The 20,911-nt window shown below is 40.0% G+C and overlaps 1 protein-coding gene across 1 annotated transcript in view; it reads left to right on the forward strand.

Annotated features, from left to right (window-relative positions):
• GBE1 (1,4-alpha-glucan branching enzyme 1) overlaps nt 1–20,911 on the forward strand; it is a 358,778-nt gene that overhangs the window by 301,673 nt on the left and 36,194 nt on the right. The window contains exons 13-14 of the mRNA XM_059688080.1: nt 9,907–10,091; nt 11,684–11,814. Of these exons, the coding sequence (XP_059544063.1) occupies nt 9,907–10,091; nt 11,684–11,814 (316 nt within the window). The remainder of the gene's footprint in view (nt 1–9,906; nt 10,092–11,683; nt 11,815–20,911) is intronic.

The following is a 20,911-nucleotide window of genomic DNA, read 5'->3' on the forward strand; positions in this document are numbered from 1 at the left end:
TTCTTAATCCCCTCATCTTTTCAACCCAGTCCAGAGCCCTCCTCCCCTTGGCAATCATCAGTCTATTCTCTGTATCTTTGTTTGTTTCAATTTTGTTGATCTTGTTCTTTAGATTCCACATATAAGTGAAATCATATGGCATTTGTCTTTCTCTAACTCACTTATTTCACCTATCATAATACCCTCTAGGCCCATCCATGTTGTCACAAATGGTAAAATTGCATTATTTGTTGTGGGTGAGTAATATTCCATTGTATATATGTACCATGCTGTTTACCTTTTGATCAGATATCTTAGTTATTCAGTTTACCTTAAGGAAATATCAGACAAATGTACATAGATACATTTATAAGACTGGTCACTTTTTATAATACTAAAATATTAGAAAAAAGCCAAAATGACTATCATCACAAGAATGATTAAATAAAATTGCATTATATGCACATAATGAAATATCACCATGGTGATGTATACTTGATGATATCGGAAATACATAAAAATTCAATATCACATATAATATAAGTCTATTTTTGTTCAAAATATGTTATAGGTAGATAAATAGATAGGTAAATAGGTAGACTAGATAAGTAGGTAGATAGATAGACACATAGATGATTGATGATAGATAGATAGATAGATAGATAGATAGATAAATAGATAGATAGATAGTAGATAGATAGATGTAGGTATATAGCTATTAGTATAAATATAAGTGAGATAACTATACTTACCAAAAAAGAAACAGTAGTGTCTTAGTCCACTTGGGCATCTATAATGAAATTATCATAGATCAGGTAACTTTTAAACAACACAAATTTATTTCTCATAGTTTGGAGGCTGGAAGTCTGAGTTCAAGTGCCAGCATGGCTGAGTGAGGGCCCTCTTCTGTGTTACAGACTTCTAGATTGTATCCTCATGTTGTGGAAGAGGCCAAGGAGCTCTGTTGGAGCCTCTTATGTAAAAGAGCACTAATCCCATTCCTAAAGGCTCCATCCTCATGACCTGAGCACCCCCTCAAAGGTCCCACCGCCTAATACCATCACATTGAAGATTAGGATTTCAACATAGGTATCATGGGGGACACTAACATTCAGACCATAGCAACTGGTCATTTGGTAATACTTCAGATACTTTATGCATATATTTTATTATGATTTCTAAAAATAATATATCAGTATATTGTGTGAATAATAAAAATTAAAAGAAAATATCCTATCTACTAAAAGACAAAAAGGGCAATTAACCGTACCTCCACTACGCTTCTCATTGGCTAATCAGCGAGATATGCAAATTAACTGCCAACAAAGATGGTTGCCGGCAGCCACACAGCTGAAGCGAGCAGGAGGCTTGCTTGCTCCAGTGATGGAGGAAGCCAAGGTTCCCCGCCTGCCGCGGCCTGCTCTAAGCTCCAAAAGCAACAGCTCCAAAAGCAACAAAGTTTCAATTATAGAAGCTAAACAAACCCCAGATACCTGCTTTCAGCCAGCCGCGGTCTCAGAGCTGGGTGCACCAGTGAAGGCAACTGAGTTTCAATTATAGAAGGTAAATAAATCCCAGAATAAAAAAAAAGAAAAAAAGGAGAGGCTGGGAGCTTTAGTCGCAGGCCAGCCTGAAAACGGCCCTCAGCCCCTCACCCAGACTGGCCAGGGACCCCAGTGGGGACCCCCACCCTGAAGGGGGTGTGGCCAGCCTGAAAACAGCCATCTGCTCCTCACCCAGGCTGGCCAGGCACCCAAGCGGGACCCCCACCCTAATCCAGGATACCCTTCAGGGCAAACCAGCCAGCCCCCACCTGTGCACCAGGCCTCTATCCTATATAGTAAAAGGGTAATATGCAAACTGACCCTAACAGCAGAAAGAATGGGAATGACTGGTGACTATGACACACACTGACCACCAGGGGGAAGACGCTCAATGCAGGAGCTGCCCTCTGGTGGTCAGTGTGCTCCCACATGGGGAAGCTCTGTTCAGCCACAAGCCAGGCTGATGGCTGCCAGTACAGCGGTGGTGGTGGATGCCACTCCTGCCTCCTCAGCAGTGCTAAGGATGTCCGACTGCAGCTTAGGTCTGCTCCCCGGTGGCAAGTGGACATCCCCCGAGGGCTGCCGGGCTGCCAGAGGGATGTCTGATTGCCATCTTAGGCCCAATCCCCCAGGGAGCGGGACTAAACCAGCAGGTGGTCATCCCCTGAGGGGTCCCAGATTGGGAGAGGGCACAGGCCGAGCTAAGGGACCCCACCCCCTGAGTGCACAAATTTCGTGCACTGGACCTCTAGTAATATTATAATAGTTAATATTAGCATAGAAATTGAGCAGCATATTGTATCTTAAACTTCTAAATTATTTTTAAATAATGTATCTGTCAGTATATACTTGTACAATAAAAATAATGGATAAAAGAAAAATATGACACTATAATATTTGCCACTATTTTAGTCACATATTGTGTCTTGTGCTCTTCTACTGATTTGCATGCCTTATCTCATGTAATTGTAATTTGCTACTTGTCAATCTTTATTTATGCTATAGATTATATGGACATGAATTTTCATGCCAGAATGATAATGTAATTTCACATTGGATCACTTTTTGGATGGAGTCTATGAATAGTTGAGACTATATCCAGTGTGTGTGTGTGTGTGTGTGTGTGTGTGTGTGTGAGAGAGAGAGAGAGAGAGAGAGAGAGAGAGAGAGAGAGAGAGAGAGAGAGAGAGAGTGTGTGTGTGTGTGTGTGTGTGTGTTTCTGGGTAACAGGTACTTTCCTTTTAATCAGATTATAAGATGAATTACTATTGCCCACAATAATTTTGCTGAAACTCACCATTCAGTTCTGTACTGATGAAAAAAAAAAACACAAGCAAACAAATAAAAAACTCTGTGCTTTCAAGAGGGATACTGATGTAGAAGCTAAAGTCTACACTGTAGAAGAATTTATACTTTCACCTCATTAGTCTGAGCAGTTGGAAAGATGACAGGTATCAAGAGTTGTGACCTGGGTTGCATTTTTAAGAAGGCTGGGAAGAATTAGGAGATAAGGAATCCTGTAGTACCAGCAATGTGTTCTACCCAGCACAGAGCTCTGCTTTTATTTATTTATGTTTTAAATACACTTTTATTGACTTCAGAGAGGAGGAGAGTAGGAGAGAGAGATAGAAACAACAATGATGAAAGAGAATCATTGATCAGCTGCCTCCTAAAATTCCCACACTGGGGATGAAGCCTGCAACCTGGGCATGTGCCCTGACCAGGAATTGAAACATGACCTTCTAGTTAATAGGTTGATGCTCGACCACTGAGCCATGCTCGCTGGGCAGAGCTTTGCTTTTAGAAGGTGTCTATGCTGTTTAAGTGGAATGTAATCAAATGTATACTGTACAATATATACCATATATAGTCTAATATATATATATATATATATATATATATATATATACACACACACACACTACATGTAGCATATATAATATTATCATCCTATCTAATAATAGAGAAACATGATAATTAACCATAACTTCACTACCCTTCCCATTGGCTAATCAGCGAGATATGCAAATTAACTGCCAACCAAGATGGCGGCCCGCAGCCAGGCAGCTGAAATGAACAAGAGGCTTGCTTGCTCCAGTGAAGGAGGAAGCCAAGGTTCCCTGCCTGCCGCTGCCAGCCTCTGAGCTTGCACTCTGCGAAACAATGTTGCAATTATAGAAGCTAAACAAACCCCAGAAACCTGCTTTCAGCTGTCATAGCTGGAGTGAGCAGGACCACAACAGTGTTTCAATTATAGAACCCAAACAAACCCAGATAACTGTTTTCAGCAGCTGAGGTCTCAGAGCTGGAGCCAAGCCTCAGAGCTAAAGCCGACTCTCAGCTCCAGTGACAGCCATAGAAGGTAAATAATTCTCAGAATTAAAAAAGAAAAAGAAAAAAAGGAGAGGTTGGGAGCTTCAGTTACCTGCCAGCCTGAAAACAGCCCTCAGCCCCTCACCCAAACTGGCCAGGCACCCCAGTGGGGACCCCCACCCTGATCCGGGACACCCTTCAGGGCAAACCAGCAGGCCCCGACCCGTGCACCAGGCCTCTATCCTATATAGTAAAAGGGTAATATGCAAACTGACCCTAACAGCAGAAGGACTGGGAATGGCTGGTCACTATGACACACACTGACCACCAGGGGGCAGACGCTCAATGCAGGAGCTGCCCTCTGGTGGTCAGGGCACTCTCACATGAGAGGAGCTCTGCTCAGCCACAGGCCAGGCTGATGGCTGCCAGTACAGCATTGGTGGTGGGAGCCTCTCCTGCCTCCTCAGCAGCGCTAAAGATGTCCCACTGCAGTTTAGGCCTGCTCCCCGCTGGGAAGTGGACATCCCCAAGGGCTGCCAGGCTGCCAGAGGGATGTCTGATTGCCATCTTAGGCCCAATCCACCAGGGAGCGGGACTAAACCAGCAGGTGGTCATCCCCTGAGGGGTCCCAGACTGTGAAAGGGCACAGGCCGGGCTGAGGGACCCCTCTCCCCCCCGAGTGCACAAATTTTTGTGCACCGGGCCTCTAGTATATAATAAAGAGCTAATATGCTAATTAGACCAGATGGCAGAACGACCTTCCAGAATGACCAGTGGGTGGGGGGTGGGGCCGTGAAGCAGCTGGGGCTGCGAGGGCCGAGGCACCCTTACACAAATTTTGTGCATCGGGCTTGTAGTGTGTACTATAATAGTATATATAAACTCTGAGAGCTTGTTCACAGGTTTTGTAGGATGAACATATAGGAATAATGAGGGAAGAAAGTGGAGAAGGGATCCTAATGTAGCAACCTGATTAATCCTATCAATCTGGGTATCTTCTAGCAAAATTATTTTCACTTTTAATTCTGCCTTTTAAGATCTCAAATAGTAGATAATTCAAAAGGCATTAATACTTGGCTTAGGAAAATTTGTTTGTGTTATTAAATACATGAATAAATGCATCATTTTAGAATTTTTACACTTTAAAGAATGGAATCATGTTTCCTGAAACCTAAGTGAAGAGGAGCAAATTGCTGCCTTTCAAATTTATCCTGGTTACTTGTGTGTCTGCTGGTCAGTTTCCTCCTCTTAATGATGGGAGCCAGGCATGTTAGCTTTAGTATAACTCTTCCTATTTCCCCTTATGTCCTTTGTTCCGGAACCACATCAGTAATGAGAGGAAGTGTGTAGCATCAAAGCTTCCATACCTTGCAAGCTTATAGATGCCAGACCTTGTTCTAAGTGCCTCTAGAACAGCTTAAAAGAGCTTTTATGAAACTTATTATCTGATTTTACAGAGGAGGAAACTGAGTACTGGGGAGATTACATTGCCTAAATTCACTAAAATCACTTAAGTAGCCTTGCTGGAACTAAAGCCCCAGTCTCTGACTGAGAAGCCTGTGTTCACAGGCATCACGCTGTCTAACTGTCCTCACTGAGATATATACACCTCTATGCTGTTGTTCTGTGGCCTCAGCCCTCCTGCTTTCAGAATATTACAGGGCGGCTGATGAAAATACAAATTGCTGCCAAGGACTCGCCTCAAAGGTAGTGGATCAGAATCAATGAGCACGAATATTTTTAATAAGCTATCTAGGAATCTGTATGTTTCCTCTGGAGCATACTAATTGATTGGAAAGCACAGCTCTACACTATCTTATTACTATTCCCAAGGCGTGATGATATCACAAGTTCTTCTTTTTTTGTTTTGTTTTTGTTTTGGTAGCATTTGACTCTGACCACCCTCCTTGAGTCTCTTCTTAGCCTTCTGTATTTCTTATGTTCTGCTTCCTCTGCTCACCTTTGTTCCTCTGTCTTCTCTAATCTGTCTCCTTTCTGCCTGCAGTTCCATTAGCTGCTGCCCATGGCCCTTTTCCTCCTGTGGCTGTAACTTCTGTTGTTTATTGAGGCCTTACAACATACTCTTGCTCCCCATCCCCAGATCTTACCTGAATTTCAGTACCTTATTTTTAGCAATGTTACTCTAAATCCATGGGTGCCTGTACATTCTTCAGGTCTTAAATTCAGTATGCCAAAAAGTGACCACATTACCTTCTCCCCACACACTCCCGCTGTCATCATCTTCCCCTAGAACAGCCAGTGCTGTCACAGCTCAGTCTTCTGAGCCCAAACCTTCAAATTGTATTCATACCTCCCTTTTCCTCAACCTCCATTCAGCAGCCAGTCATCCAATCCTATTGTTTCCACCTCAGAAATGCCACCTGAATTAGTCATTCTATTCTCCATTCTCATTGCAAGCTGTCATCTCTTACCTTATACTTTGGTAGGTTGTTTTTTTTAAAATCTTTATTATTGAAAGTATTATATATGCTCCCTTTTTTTTCCCCATTGACCCCTTCTGGCCCAGACCTAACCCCACCCCCACCCCTACCCCAGGCCTTCACCACCCTATTGTCTGTGTCCATGGGTTATGCATGTATGCATGCAAGTTCTTTGCTTGATCTCTTCCCACCCACCCAACCCTGCCTTCCCTCTGAGAGTCAACAGTCTGCTCCATGCTTCTATGTCTCTGTACCTCTTATTCATCTGTTTATTGTGTTCATTAAATTCCACATGTGAGTGAGATCATGTGTTATTCGTCTTGCTCTGACTGGCTTATTTCGCTTAGCGTAAAACTCTCTTACCATATACTTTGGATTCCATATTAGACATCTTACCATTCAACTATCCCCCACACCCAGTGTCTTTTCCATATTGCACCAGAGGTATTTTAGTAATAAACACAGTTGAACTTCTCATTCCCCACTTAATAGGGCTTTTGGTTCCGTATTGCCTGTAACATAAGATCCAAATTTCATGAGGCTTATCTTAATCTGACCTCATCCTGTCTGTACCACCTCTTCTCCTCACCACAAACATTATTTTAGGGCTAAATCAAACTCCTTCACCAAGTCAGGGTGTAAAACCAGACTATCTGGGTTCATAGGCCTACCACTTAACAGCCTCAGTTTTCTTATCTGTAAACTTGCAACGATAAGAGTACCTACCAGTACTTGAAGTTTGTTGAAAATGGGAAGAGCACTGCATGTGCACATGATAAGCAGACATTAAGTATGTGCAGCTGCCTCTACTGTGCCATTGTGATAGCAGTGATGTAACATTCTCCCCCAGAAAACACTAAAGGAATTGCTTATTACCATTGGAGCCACCTCAGGGATCTGTAGCCATAGCAAAATAAAAAGTATTTTGCCTATAGAAAGCCTGGATCCAGATTGTATGTGACTACACTTTAACTACCTTGTGGCATTTCTAGGCTCTAACATTCTCCACTAGTGGAAATCCCACTAGTACTGGGACATACAATATTCCCTAGACTGGCAGTGCCTTCGTTATCAGTGAGGAATATGCTCCACTACAGTTCTGGAGCTACATCATTTCGCCACTTGTATGGGTGATGGAGCGAGCTATGCAGTGGCTACACCTTGAGCTGGTTGAATCAGGTGCCAGACCTAGGCAGGACTCCTAAGTGTAGCGGAGGGAAGTTCCTTGTGTCACTTTAGGGCATCCTAAAGTAAAAGGGGCCCGTAGAGTCAGAAATCTGGGTCCCTCCTGTGTCACATAGTGGGAATACCATAAGAAATATTTAGACTGAAATATTAAAATTTAGCCATATGTTTGTAGACACTTTAATTTTTATGAAACTACCACGGACATATTTGTTTGGATGTTGTTTTTAGTTTGATGACTATGGTCCTGAAAAGTGAAATGTAAATTGGCAGCGTTTCCTAGCAGAGGTTGCCATAAAGCAATTCTGCAATAAATTATTTCAGATTACATCCAACCTTATAAGTTTTTATAATTAGAATATTAATATACTAGTTGCTTTAAAGTAGAACACACTTGTATTGGCTATGGTACTTTCTAAGTGAAATGAGAAATTTGTCTTAGAAAATTGTAGTGTTAATGGGGTAAATGAAAATAAATTTTAGAAAATAGTGATTAATTTTTAAGGGGAAGAGGGAGAAAGAAGCCATAAAGTAGAAATCCAACTTGGGTAAAACAGTATGAGCAATCTATTAGAAGACTAACATCTAAATTTGTAATTATAATGATAAATATATATATATATATCATCTACACTAATAAAAGACAAAGATGCTAATTGACCGTACCTTCACTTAAGCCATGCCCACCAGCCAATCAGAGCGACTATATGCAAATTAACCCAAACAAGATGGCGGCCAGCAGCCATGGAGCTGGAGCAAGCAGGAGGCTTGGTTGCCCCGGCGATGGAGGAAGCCAAGCTTCCCGCCTTCCCTGGCCAGCTGTGACCTCCTCAAAAGGCAACAAAGTTTCAATTATAGAAGCTAAATAAATCCCAGATACCTGCTTCCAGCCAGCCTCCACTGGGAGCTTGGGTGGCTGGGAGCTGTGACCAGCCTGCAAACAGCCATCATCCACTCACCCAGACTGGCCAGGCACTCCAGCAGGACCCCCCACCCTGAAGAGGCTATGGCCAGCCTGCAAACAGCCATCAGCCCCTCACCCAGGCTGGCCAGGCACTCTAGCGGGGACCCCCACCCTGAAGGGGGTGTGGCCAGTCTGAAAATGGCCCTCAGCCCCTCACCAAGGCTGGCCAAACAACCCAGCAGGACCCCCACCCTGATCCTGACACCCTTCAGGGCAAACCAGCCAGCCCCCACCCATGCACCAGGCCTCTATCCTATATAATAAAAGGGGAATATGCAAATTGACCCTAACAGCAGAAGGACTGGGAATGACTGGTCACTATGACACACACTGACCACCAGGGGGCTGACGCTCAATGCAGGAGCTGCCCCCTGGTGGTCAGTGCGCTCCCACATGTGGGAGCTCTGCTCAGCCACAAGCCAGGCTGATGGCTGCCAGTACAGCGGTGGTGGTGGGAGCCTCTCCCGCCTCCTCAGCAGCGGTAAGGATGTCCAACTACAGCTTGGGCCTGTTCCCCACTGGCACATGGGCATCCCCCAAGGGCTCCCGGGCTGCCAGAGGGATGTCTGACTGCAATCTTAGGCCTATTCCCCCTGGGAGTGGTCCTAAGCCAGCAGGTGGTTATCCCCTGAGGGGTCCCAGACTGCAAGAGGGCACAGGCCTGGCTGAGCTCCCCGCCGAGTGCACAAATTTTTGTACACCGGGTCCTTAGTTTTATATCATTTTTCAAGTGTGTAAGATTTCTGGTTTTCATCATTATAGTAAGAGGTAATATAGAAACGGATTTCTAAACAAGTGTTCCAGTTACACATACATGGGCACATACACACACATTTGAAATTAAAAGTACACGTCTAATGGTAACACATACATCTGACCAAAAAATGAGCAATGACATGTGTTTCTGTAGCACCTGAAGTTTATGGTGTTCTTGCCTTTTGGGATGAGGTAGAAAAAACTGTGGATTTAAATCAGAAGAACTAAATTTCAGTGGTTCCTTTTCTACTTATTATCTGTGTGAGGTTGAACAAATCCCTTAACTGCCCAGAGCTTTGGATTTCTCCTCTGTGGATTGGATATAATAGAGAGTGTCTTTGAAAATCAAAAAAATAATGTACATGTAAAGCCATCTGAAATTATAACCCATTCTACAGATTGAAGAGATTAGAGAAATAGAGATTTTAAAAATGACTCAGCGATGATTTCAAAGATGAGATAAGTATGACAGAGATGCTTGCTTTCAGAAGTGGGAATACATGCCTGGTGAGAACTCACCCTGGGCTTCTGAGCCCAGCAGCCGCCGGTCCTCTTGGTGCGGGACTCTGCTTTTCAGAGCCAGGGTCTGTGTCATTCCCAGGACAGCGCCACTAAATCACAACCCAGACTTCTTGCAAGGACTTTACACCATTTAGTTATTGAGTTATCTTAGTAAGAAATGCTAACATTACTAAGCAAAGTCTAAATTTGTTTTTTAATGCAGGTAACGAATTTGGGCATCCAGAATGGCTAGACTTCCCGAGAAAAGGAAATAATGAGAGTTACCATTACGCCAGAAGGCAGTTTCATTTAACTGATGATGACCTCCTTCGCTATAAGTTTCTAAATAACTTTGACAGGGAGATGAATCAGCTGGAAGAAAGGTGTGGTTGGCTCTCGGCACCACAGGTAAGCTCTTTACTCTAAATGTTATGTTTTAATCACTGATGTTGTACATGCTCAGAAAGGCAATCGATTTAAATCTCTATGCAGGTCTTTTAAACAGCACTTTATTATTCAGTGTGTAGCGCCCTGTAATAAACTTAAGGTTGTCAAAACATGTTATTGTAGTCTCTCCAATAGATAATGAAAATCTAAAACGTGATACCCTGCTTACTTTATTGTTTAGTTTGTTGTTATTTTAGTTATTTTTATTTCAACTGGTTAAAATAAATGACAAATGCTCTACATGAAATTTATTTTGGAAATTGTGGGGGAAACATCTTAATTATTTTGACTTTTTCTTCATACAAATTATGATGCTTTCATAAAAAATTACTTTGACAACATGTAGATTTCTTTATTTCTTTTTTCCTCCTTCTTTTACTGGTTTCTAAGCTGTCATTTCAATAGATGCTATTATACCTGCACGCTCTTTTGTATTTTTCATGAGCTTGAGTCTCTTCTGGAATTAAAGTCTCAGTTTTCAATAAGTTTTCAAGAATGTAATTAACAGGTGCAAATATTATGCAGGCTTTTTTTTTCCCCTTGCAAAAATTAACATATAGTATGTGTTACTTATAATCCATTTACTTTTTACGGGTGCTGTTTGAAATTACTGATGATGTGTTTTTACTTTGGTGTCTATGTGTGGTTTTTTTTTAAATGGCTGAAAAAGGTACCTGTATATTCAGTAAGATTGGCTGCATGACATGAATGCCCAAATCACGTTTATTAGTAATGCTGTTTCCAGAAGAGAGAGCAAAATGATGCTCCTTTTCAATAGGAACAATGTTGAATACCAAAAGGCATGCTGCTTGCTCTGGAGCCTTAGTTCCCATTTCTAAATTACCAAGAGTGGTGCTACTGATATACATGGAAATAAGTCCCTGCAAATCAGAGAGTGGAAGAAAGTGGTGTCGAAAAAGCAAAGGTTCCTCGCTGCCTGCTGTGAAACATGGTATAAAATAAGGAAGTGTGTAAATGTTGTCATTTCTTTTCAGACTTTCTCTTTTATTAGGCAAATATATATTGTAAAGGACTTTGTACTATTGTTGAATCTGAAAAAGTTAGACAGTAATGCAAAGTATTTAAGATAACTGCAACTGTAGATACCTCAATATAATAACAGTGTTACATTATATTTTGAAAAGTAATTTTATATATTTTACCTGATTAATCTGGAACTAAAAAGTCTTAAAGAAAATCCACTTACGAATAGATCCAGTATATATATACCACAAACACTTTATATATACCACAGGTGCCATGTTATTAATTGAAACCTGAGCCATAGCACTAATCTTCTGTGCTTTGTTTGACGTTGGCAATGGCTGGTGACTTTTTTATACTCTTCAAACAGTTTTGAGACTGTTATTGGCTTAGAGTTTAATATGGAAAAATTACAACATGTTCAAAAAAATAATATGCTGCCATTTTCATTTTTGGCTTCATAACTAACAAAGCTATTCATAAAGACAAAAACAGCTTTTTTGTAAATAATTGACTTGTGGCAATGCCTAGGTTTTATCTAAATGTTGTATATGTGTTCATTCTTGCAGGCCTATGTGAGTGAAAAGCATGAAGCCAATAAGGTCATCGCTTTTGAGAGAGCAGATCTTCTTTTTATTTTCAACTTCCACCCAACCAAGAGCTACACTGATTACCGAGTTGGAACGAAATCTCTGGGAAAATATCCTTTTTGTTGTCAGTGAATGTAACTATCTGCATTCAATTTTTTTTTTTACATCATAGAGAATAAGAAAGACTAATGCTGCTCTTGATGTCAGTGACTCTGTTTCCTTGTCTGAAAAGTTGAAATAGTTGACTGATAAATCTTTCCTCAGCTCAGTAATACTGAATTAATCCTAAGTTTCATTCTGGCTGTAAAAAGTGTGATTCTGGATGTTTAAAAAGTATTTTGATCCAGTGTGCAAATACAAGAGACAGTGTAGTTTTTCCTTTAGAAAATCTTGTAAGTTGCCTCAGATTGTCTTCTTTTCCCTCCACGTAGCGAGAGAGCAGGTCATATTGTAAAGGGACCGCCTTCCCTTTTCTCTTTCTTGTCTCATTTAGTGCAGGACAGCTCACCTTTGTAAGTCTGAACTGGTAAAGATTCAGGGCATGGGAATGTAAGCAAAGGAAGTAGCATGGAGACTGTTTTTGATACCCTCTGTTCATTCATTCATTCATCCATTCATTCATTTCACAGATACTTGCTGAGCAGCTGTGTGCCAGCTGTGTGCTAGATGCTATAAATACAGGAATTTTCCTGGCACATACAGTTACTACCCTCATGGAGCTTTTAAATTAGTGAAGAAGAAAAAGTTAGTAATTGTAAATTGACAACTGTTATAAAATTACTAGTAGCCTGGTGAACGAAATTTATGCACATTGAAAGGGAATTAATTAGAGGAACATAATTTGGACTCACTATCTAATATCAATAATATGTGAGCGTGAGGCAGTCCGCATTTCTGAAATTCAATGACATGAATTTTAGCTATTACTTTGCCAAATAAATGGAATTTACAGATATCATTTAAAAGAGCATTCAGGTTAATATTAAAAACTCTGGCTACCAAATCAGGTCTGTTTTCAACTTTTTGCCAGTGTTGTAAATTGTTTGCAATATCTGCCCATTTGTGGTTGCATGTCATGGTTATGAATAAATCAGGCTTGCCATACTTCGTTACAATTGCCGTAGCATCCTGATATCGCTGCTGCATATTTCTGGGACTACCCTCAGAAGATGATGGAAGTATTATCATTTTACCAATCGGCACATTGTCATTTTCAGATCTAGATTTGAGATAATGCATCAAACCACTACATTTTTCAACTCTCAACTTAGATTGGTTTGCTTTGATGAAATTTATCCGATTGGCCTCCATTTTTTAATATGAATCCATGATAAACTGTTGAGTTAATTTTCCTGCATTTGAAATAGGATTAAACGTGTCCCGCACAGAGAAATGAAATCCATAATACTACATTTGTGTGACTTGTGTTCTTACATTTTGTCTAGTATTATTGTCGATTATACTGTTGTCTCTGAGTCTTAATGCAATATCTGTTCCCCAGCCTTTTTCACCATGTGGAAAAAGAATAGGATATGTCATTGCATCTAATGTAGAAAACAGGATAATGATTTGTTTCATTTTAGTGGCATTTGGATTATTGGGATCTGGTTTACAATGAATGAGCAAGTCCCTTTCAAAAGGAGGTTCTCCATCTTCATTTCTGAATATGACAGCAACCTCGGTTACACGGGGAGAATTATATCTACCTGGGTCACTGTTACAATCGTATTTAATTGCCATTGTTACTTCTGTGGGTGCAGTACCTTTTGCTGCTACTTTCAGATTGGGCTTCCTTTTCTACCTCATGTAACATCTTGTACGATTTTGTTAATTCACTGATTTCATGCATGAGGTTGTTGATGTTGATCATGAGTCTTTCTGAGCAGCCCTGGTTTTCTGGCATTGCTAATCTTTTACTTGTAGCTTCGGCTATATCCAAAATATAGAGTTGAGCAAACTTCCGAGAAACACCATCCGAAGGATGTAAAGTTTCAGTATGGTGATAAACTTGTCTGTGTATTCTAAAACAGTATGGCCCAATCCTGATGTCAATGCAATATTTGCACCCATGGAAGCAAAAGCAAAAGAACTATTTATGGAACGAATATTTTCCATGAAATTTTTACTGTCAAAATCTTCGTTTGTCATTAATCTTTTTAAATATTCTGGGTAATCTGGAAAATGTATATCATTTGCACAGACTTTTCCTTTGCTATAACATCGAGTAAATTTCCCATCGGATGGTTTTTCATCAGAGAAATCTAGTGATAGGCAAAATTCACATCGATCAGTCATTCCACCACAACTATGTTCGAGGATTGCATCCTCATGTACTCCATTTTCGCTGAGAAGGCAGTTCCTACCAGTATTGGTAGTACTTGTTGATGACTGTTCTCTAGACATATTCTGTCGTCGCCACCACCTTCTTTCAACTTCAAAGGCACATTGGTCTTCAATCATTTTCTGTCGACAACACCGGTGTTTTTCGGCATCACAGCAACGTTTTTCCAGTAGCTGGTGTTCAGATACATTCTGTCACGGGCGCCGCCTTCTTTCAAGATCAGACACACGCTGCTCTGCAGACATTTTCTGTCGATAACGCTGGCATCTTTTGGCTGTAGAGCTATGTTGTATCAACAGTTGTTCTTTAGACATAGTCCCACCTCTCTACTGTCACGGTCTGAGATGCAGGTGAATGAGAGTCCTGGCTGTCAGGCCACTGAGAGCTGTCTGACCAAAGGCCGATTCTGACTGATTCTGTGGGGGTGGGACTGCCTCCTCCCTGCTGTCAGTTTCCACAGCTGTGATGAGGAAGCTGGGGTGACAGAGGGAGCCGTGCCCTCCAAGCCGCCCTCTCTCTCGCTCTGCTCTATGTCCAGTGGTCTCTTGCTCTGCCAAGTCCTCCAAACCTCCCGCTCTCTGCCCACTCTTCTCCTGCTCTGCTCTCCACTGTCCAAGTCCTAGGAGCCCGCAAGCATGGCTTGGAGCAGCAGGCCTCGCCTCCCTGGCCAGCAATGGTCCCGGGAGCATGCGGCCCAGGGCCACTGTTGCCTCCTGGGGCGCTTGACATCTGCATATACAAATGAACCACCATCTTTGTCAGGTTAATTTGCATAGTCACTCTGATTGGCTGGTGGGCGTGTCTTGTGGGCATGGCTTGAGCATGGTGGAGGGTTGGCTAATTTGCATGTTTTTCTATTATTAGATAGGATAATACAGTGTATTTTAACAGATTATAACTCAACCAGATTCATGGGCAGGGGGAGAAGGCAAATTTAGGGCCTAGTCACAAAGCAGCACAAATTTCTAAGTAGGCAGCAGAAATAATATTCTTCTCCCCTAGAGCCCTAATCATGATTAATGTCTGCCACCCAAGCAAGATGTCTGATGCCAATGAGAAGTCCTAGGTGTCAGGAAGGTACTCTCCCCGGCTCCAGGTGGCTGGAATAGTAAGAGAACTGTGTTTTCCACATAATAAAAGCCCTGAGATAGTGTGACCCCAGCACTGTGACAATATCATTAAGTTACCTGATTCATTGTCTTTCTGCTTTCAACTTTCATGGTGTCAGCAGTGTCCACGCCTTGCACCTATTGCAGTGCAAGGCAATGGCCCTGTTTTCAACTGTCCCCTTCAGACACAACAAAAGGCAAATAGGTATTATTTTTTATTTCTTTTTCAAGAATGAAGTTGCTTTTGCAAAATTTCTTCTGTGTTGCACAAGGAGACAGATAAAGCATATCAATGTGATAACATTATCTGCACTAAAAAAAAGCTGTACTGTCCCAGGAAGCAAATGTTCTCACCTCACCATTTCCATGAAGAATGCCAGACCTGTCATAGTTCCTACGTGACCCTTTTCAGCTCCAAACTGCTAACATAATGCCCCCAGGTTAAATCCTTCTATATCTAATAATATAATGTAATAAAATACATTTTATTATGATCAGATTGAAATATAATCAAACCAAAATACATTTACAGAACACCTGGAATCTAATGCAGTCTTTTTATAGCACTGTCCTTGACCCGCAAGTCAGGGACAAGAGATGTATAAAAGTATCATGGAAGGCATAATGCATCAAATGGGAAGGGAATCTTCCAACGGAGAACAGTTAACCAGGAAAAACAAATAAATAAATGAGATTAATTGATTGATTGATTGATTTAAGCCTGATTAGGGGAGGGAAAGAGAGAGAGAGAGAGGAGAGAGAGATTGCTTGATTTATTACGGGAAATATTTTAATCCTGGACCTTGAGAAATGGATAAGATTATAGTAGAAAAATTTGAGGAAGGCCATTTCTGCTGTAGGAAAGCATGTAGATTCTTAGATAATGGATAGCACAATGGATTAACTGGCGAATGATGATCATAAAAATACTAAGGGTAGACTGAAAAGATAGATCAAGATCACATAATAGAAGATTTCAGTGTCATATTAATTAGTTTAGGCTTTTATGATAGTTTATGGTTAGTCACTGAAGGTTTTGAGCTAGGGAGCTACTTGCCTCCGGCTAAGAATCGAACCCACAACCTATGTATGTGCCCCTTACCTGAGAATTGAACCCGAGACCTATGTATGGGACGATGCTTCAACCAACTGAGCCATACTAGCCAGGGCTCAAGTTTCACTTTAAACAGTGGGAAGAATAGTATGTTATTATTACTAAGCTAGCAAAGCAAAAAAGAGTATAACTAGTCAGGGTAATAGAAAATATGACAAAGGGATTTGAATAATGATGGGATTTGATAAGAATGTATGCTTTGGGAAAAGTCTCATGTACCCAGTGTGTAGGAGACTTTCTTGAGGAGGGAGATTGGAAGTACAAATATTAATTATGAGAAGTTGTAGTGCGCATAAAAGATAATTAGTGCATAAACTAAAGTGATGGCAATAGAATAGAAAGAGGCGTGTGAAACCCTTTCTTATAGAGAAAGAACTCAGCAGTTGTTTGGACACTGGGTATAGAAGAGAAAATATAAACTTTCACTTTTTAAAAAATTGATTTAGAGAGGGAGAAAAAAAGAGTGAGAGAGAAAAAACACCCATGTGAGAGAGATATGAGAGAGATACGTCAGTGGGCTGCCTCTGGCTGGGAACCGAACCCACAATCTACATACGTGCCACTTACCTGGGAATCAAACCCAACACTTGTGTAAGGGATGATCCTTAAACCAACTGAGCCACACTAGCCAGGGCTAAAGTGTCACTTTAAACAATGGGAAGAATGGTATATTATTATTACTGAGCTAGCAAAGCAAGGAGGAGTATAACTAGCATAACAAAGAAATTTGAATAATGATCTTTAGAAGAAAAATTTTGACCAAAGCTACATTGATCTCCTATCTGAAGTCTATGTAACTTTAATAAATATTAATAAGTGAAAACATACAATTACATAGTAGAACCTACCCAAACGTTAATTTTATTTAGTGATACAAAGTTACACTGTACATGAAAGCCTAGTTTGGTTTTGAAGAAAAGACATAAATCTGAAATTTAGCGATTTGTCTAAATGTCTATAAGCACCTTTTATGCAGAAACTCTTTTCATTAATAAACACTGAATGCTTGAAATTTTTCCCCTTTCAGACACTGTACTCATTAAAAGTTGTAATGATATAGACACCTTGGAAAATTGGGCCATGTCTTTCTACATGCAGTAGTTGAAGCCTCAGTCATTTATTGGATTTCTAGGACAACCTCTAAGAAACATTGTTGGTTCTTTTCCTACAAGGACTTTGTTTTCTTGGGATTTCTGCCCACTTAATTCTGTAGCCTCTCTCATTCATGTCTTTTTTGTCAACAAGCTATAGCTAATCTCCATATGTTGCTGCTTCCTGTGGGGACATTTGCATTTTATAACAGTCTATTTGAACACTCAAGAAGTATGCAAGACTTAATGGACTAGGATATCTCATGGACTATTTTTTTCTTTTATAATGAGGATTTTTATTTGATAGGAGGGAAGTAGGAGAGTATTTCCAGGGTATTTTAAACCAAGCCTTCTAAATAACTATGTGTTCACCATTTCAGCCTAAACTTTTAGATAGAAATCATAAAAAATCCTGGGTTTTGTGATGTTTTCTCCTCCAGTGACCCAGTTCAGTGCAGACATTTCATCTATAAATTCCTCCACAAATAATAACTAACCATTATCAGAACATTTTCTAGTTTTAAGAATTTCACTATTTCACAAGGTAAGCAATTTAAGTTTTTTAATTAAAAAAATGCCTCAAATGCAAATGCATAAGTTCTGTATTCTGGGCCTAGTGTCTATTCTGCATGCCAGCTTTGCAAGTCAGAAAGGCATTTGACATGCTCCTCACAGTACCACCTCTAGTCATTCTTCCAGACCAAATACGTCTAGTTTCTTTACTAGATTTTCATGCTACTTTCTAGACCTCTTACCATCAGGTCTTCTTATCACAATACACCCCTCATTGTTCACATTCCCCTTACTTACATTGTGTCTCCAGATCGGAAAACACAGGATTGTAGGTGTGGTCTGGCAAGTGTGACATGGAGTGCCATGTTACCTTTCTCTGCCTTGATACTGCTCTCTTCTTAGAGCTAAGGTTACATTAGCTTTACTGGCAATCATCACATCTTCTGCTCATATTGTATTTTCATTCAGATAAAGATCTTTAGTTTTTCTTTGTATGTATGTATCTCCCTTATTCTTTATTCAGATAATAATTTTAATCTAAAACTCAAAACTTAACATGAAACATGAAAAAAATATTTTGTTTTTTTGCTTCTAACCTGTTCATAAGAAGATAAAAGAGTACTAGAGTAAAACAGTTCTCTGTTATTAATCTGTTATGGTTGTACCATGAGCAGCTGATACATCTATTCTTTCAGCTTCTGGCTGTTCTAAGCTTAGCATTAAGAGTCCTTTTATTATCTTAGCATTTTTCAAATCTCATTTTGCTTTGGCCTTTCATCTTCCTGACTTTATTCTTATACCTTTAAACAACATTGTAGGTCAGCATTATAGAATCATTTTAGATACAGAAATTACAGAAAAATTAGGCTTTCTTTGCTGTATTTTCCTACTTTAACAAAGTGTCCTGTTCCCTAGATATTTCCAACTGCTGAGCCAGTGAATTGAATACAGATTTTCCCTGTAAAGAATCCACAGTGGCAAGATTGGATGTATTAATCAAGTCAAGAAATTCATCACAATTTTAATTCCCTAGAAAGCAGGATTTGGTGCCAGAACAAATTTAAAGTTTCTAAAGAAGTCATTTGAACTTCTGTCACTGTGAAATGTAAACCTGCAGTGGTAACCTTTCAGAATTCTTGAGCAGTTCCATTTTTTTTGAGCCTGTATATCAAATAGCAAGACATCAGCTTTCACTCAAGTCTGTGAAGAATAGATGGTGGCTGTTCCCAAGAAACTGTTGTAAGGAGAGCTATTTGAGGGGCAATGCCAGGCAAGGTAGAGGAAACACTTTATGGATGCTTTTAACTATCACTTCAAAATAAGTTGGTACATTTGGAAAACTAAGAGAGAAGTCTGATTTGTATCACTAAGTTCTTGAAAGTGGTCTTCATGGTGACGGCTAAAGGTCATAGTATTGTTTCTGCAAAATGAATCTGCAGCCATGTGCTAGAAAATAACAGCAGCAAAATTCTTTGCCTATACACTGCCTCACATTGGTCTTTTTAGTTGCTAATCTTCAGTGCTCTTTCATACAGAGGACAGCAATGGGGGTATTGCAGAACTGACATCTAAATAGAATGGGTAAGTAGGCAGGTGATCAGTTTCATGATTAGTAAAATAATATACTTTTTTCTGATGTGTTATATTTACTTATGGCTTCACATTGCTTTCCTGTAGGGAAAGAGAGAGACAATATGCCCTTGATATAATCAGAAACATTGTATTTCTTACATCATATTTCTTTACTTAGAGCATTATCAAACCAGCATTGAATCAAAAGGAAAACTGCTAAGCCCCGAAGGACAAACTGCCCTTCCTTATCTACTCTGAACAATACAAATGATGCTGCCACATTTCGAGTGATGGGGGGTTAGAGTGTGGATGTCAGGGGACGTCTTTTTGAGGTCCTTCTGTTTATTAGCCATGTTCATGAAGTATCTAGTTTAATATTCCTGGCCACTCTCTGTGCTAGGTTGTATGACCTCATGTGACAGAACAGTAAACTGAGGTCTTTAAGTAACTACCAACTTGAGCCTCAGTTCATGGCTACAGATGTGGTAGGTGGTGGTAGCTGTAGAAGTATTACTGGTGAAGATTTATTTCTGTAATGTTCAAAATTATTTAGTTCTGGGGAAATAGGTAACAAGAGAAAATTATACACAAAAAATTCATATAAGCTTCTCTCTCATCAGCTAACTTCCCTCAGTAACCCACCAGCACCCTTCACAGATTCTTCCCACCAGCACCCTTGTCACCATCCTACACAGGAAAGAAATGTAAAACTCAGGTCAATTTTTGTGTTTACTGTATTCTAGAGTAGAATATAAATGTGTGGTGGTCTGTGTTCAAACTTAAACTCCTCTGATGCATCATATCAATTTAAATTGACTGTATAATATTAAAATACCCTTTAAGTCCTTACAGTTTACTTATAAGGTGTGTGTCTTTGATATATACAGATTCATATAGTACTGAGAGTTTAAACTCTAAAATCAAATGCTTTTAAATTATTTGTCAGCATGCCGATGAGGCAGGGGTGGAAATACTAGCAGCCCATTTTCAAAGTTACAATATTGAGATGTTAAGTGGAGTGATCATAAAGTGCAGCTTGTGAAGAATATATGAATCCAGGCCGAAAATATTTAAGACTCCTGGAACAGATGAGTAAATATTTGGAATTGACCTGAGATCTTTGAAATATTTTCATTAAACTGCTGCACGATGTAATTTTTAAAATGTAAATTTAGGCTCTGACATTTGCAACCTGTACACAGAGTTTTTAATGAGCAAATAAGCTCACATGGATGATTCACTGGAGTACGATTGCCGAAGGCGGAGATGTTGCTGTGAGTTGTTTAGTTTAGAGAAGCGTTGAAGCTCGGTTATGTAACACTGTGCTTATTAGAACTTTATGCAGCAAATGAAAACAAAGAACTTAATTTAGGATTAGCTAAATGACACATTCTTTCAAGATTTTATAAATGAAGGTTAATTTCTTGACTAAAAAAGTAAAGCATTTCAACTTAATGTTTCTGTTTT

This window comes from Myotis daubentonii, chromosome 3, assembly GCF_963259705.1.
Source record: "Myotis daubentonii chromosome 3, mMyoDau2.1, whole genome shotgun sequence".
Classification (NCBI taxonomy): Eukaryota; Metazoa; Chordata; class Mammalia; order Chiroptera; family Vespertilionidae; genus Myotis; species Myotis daubentonii.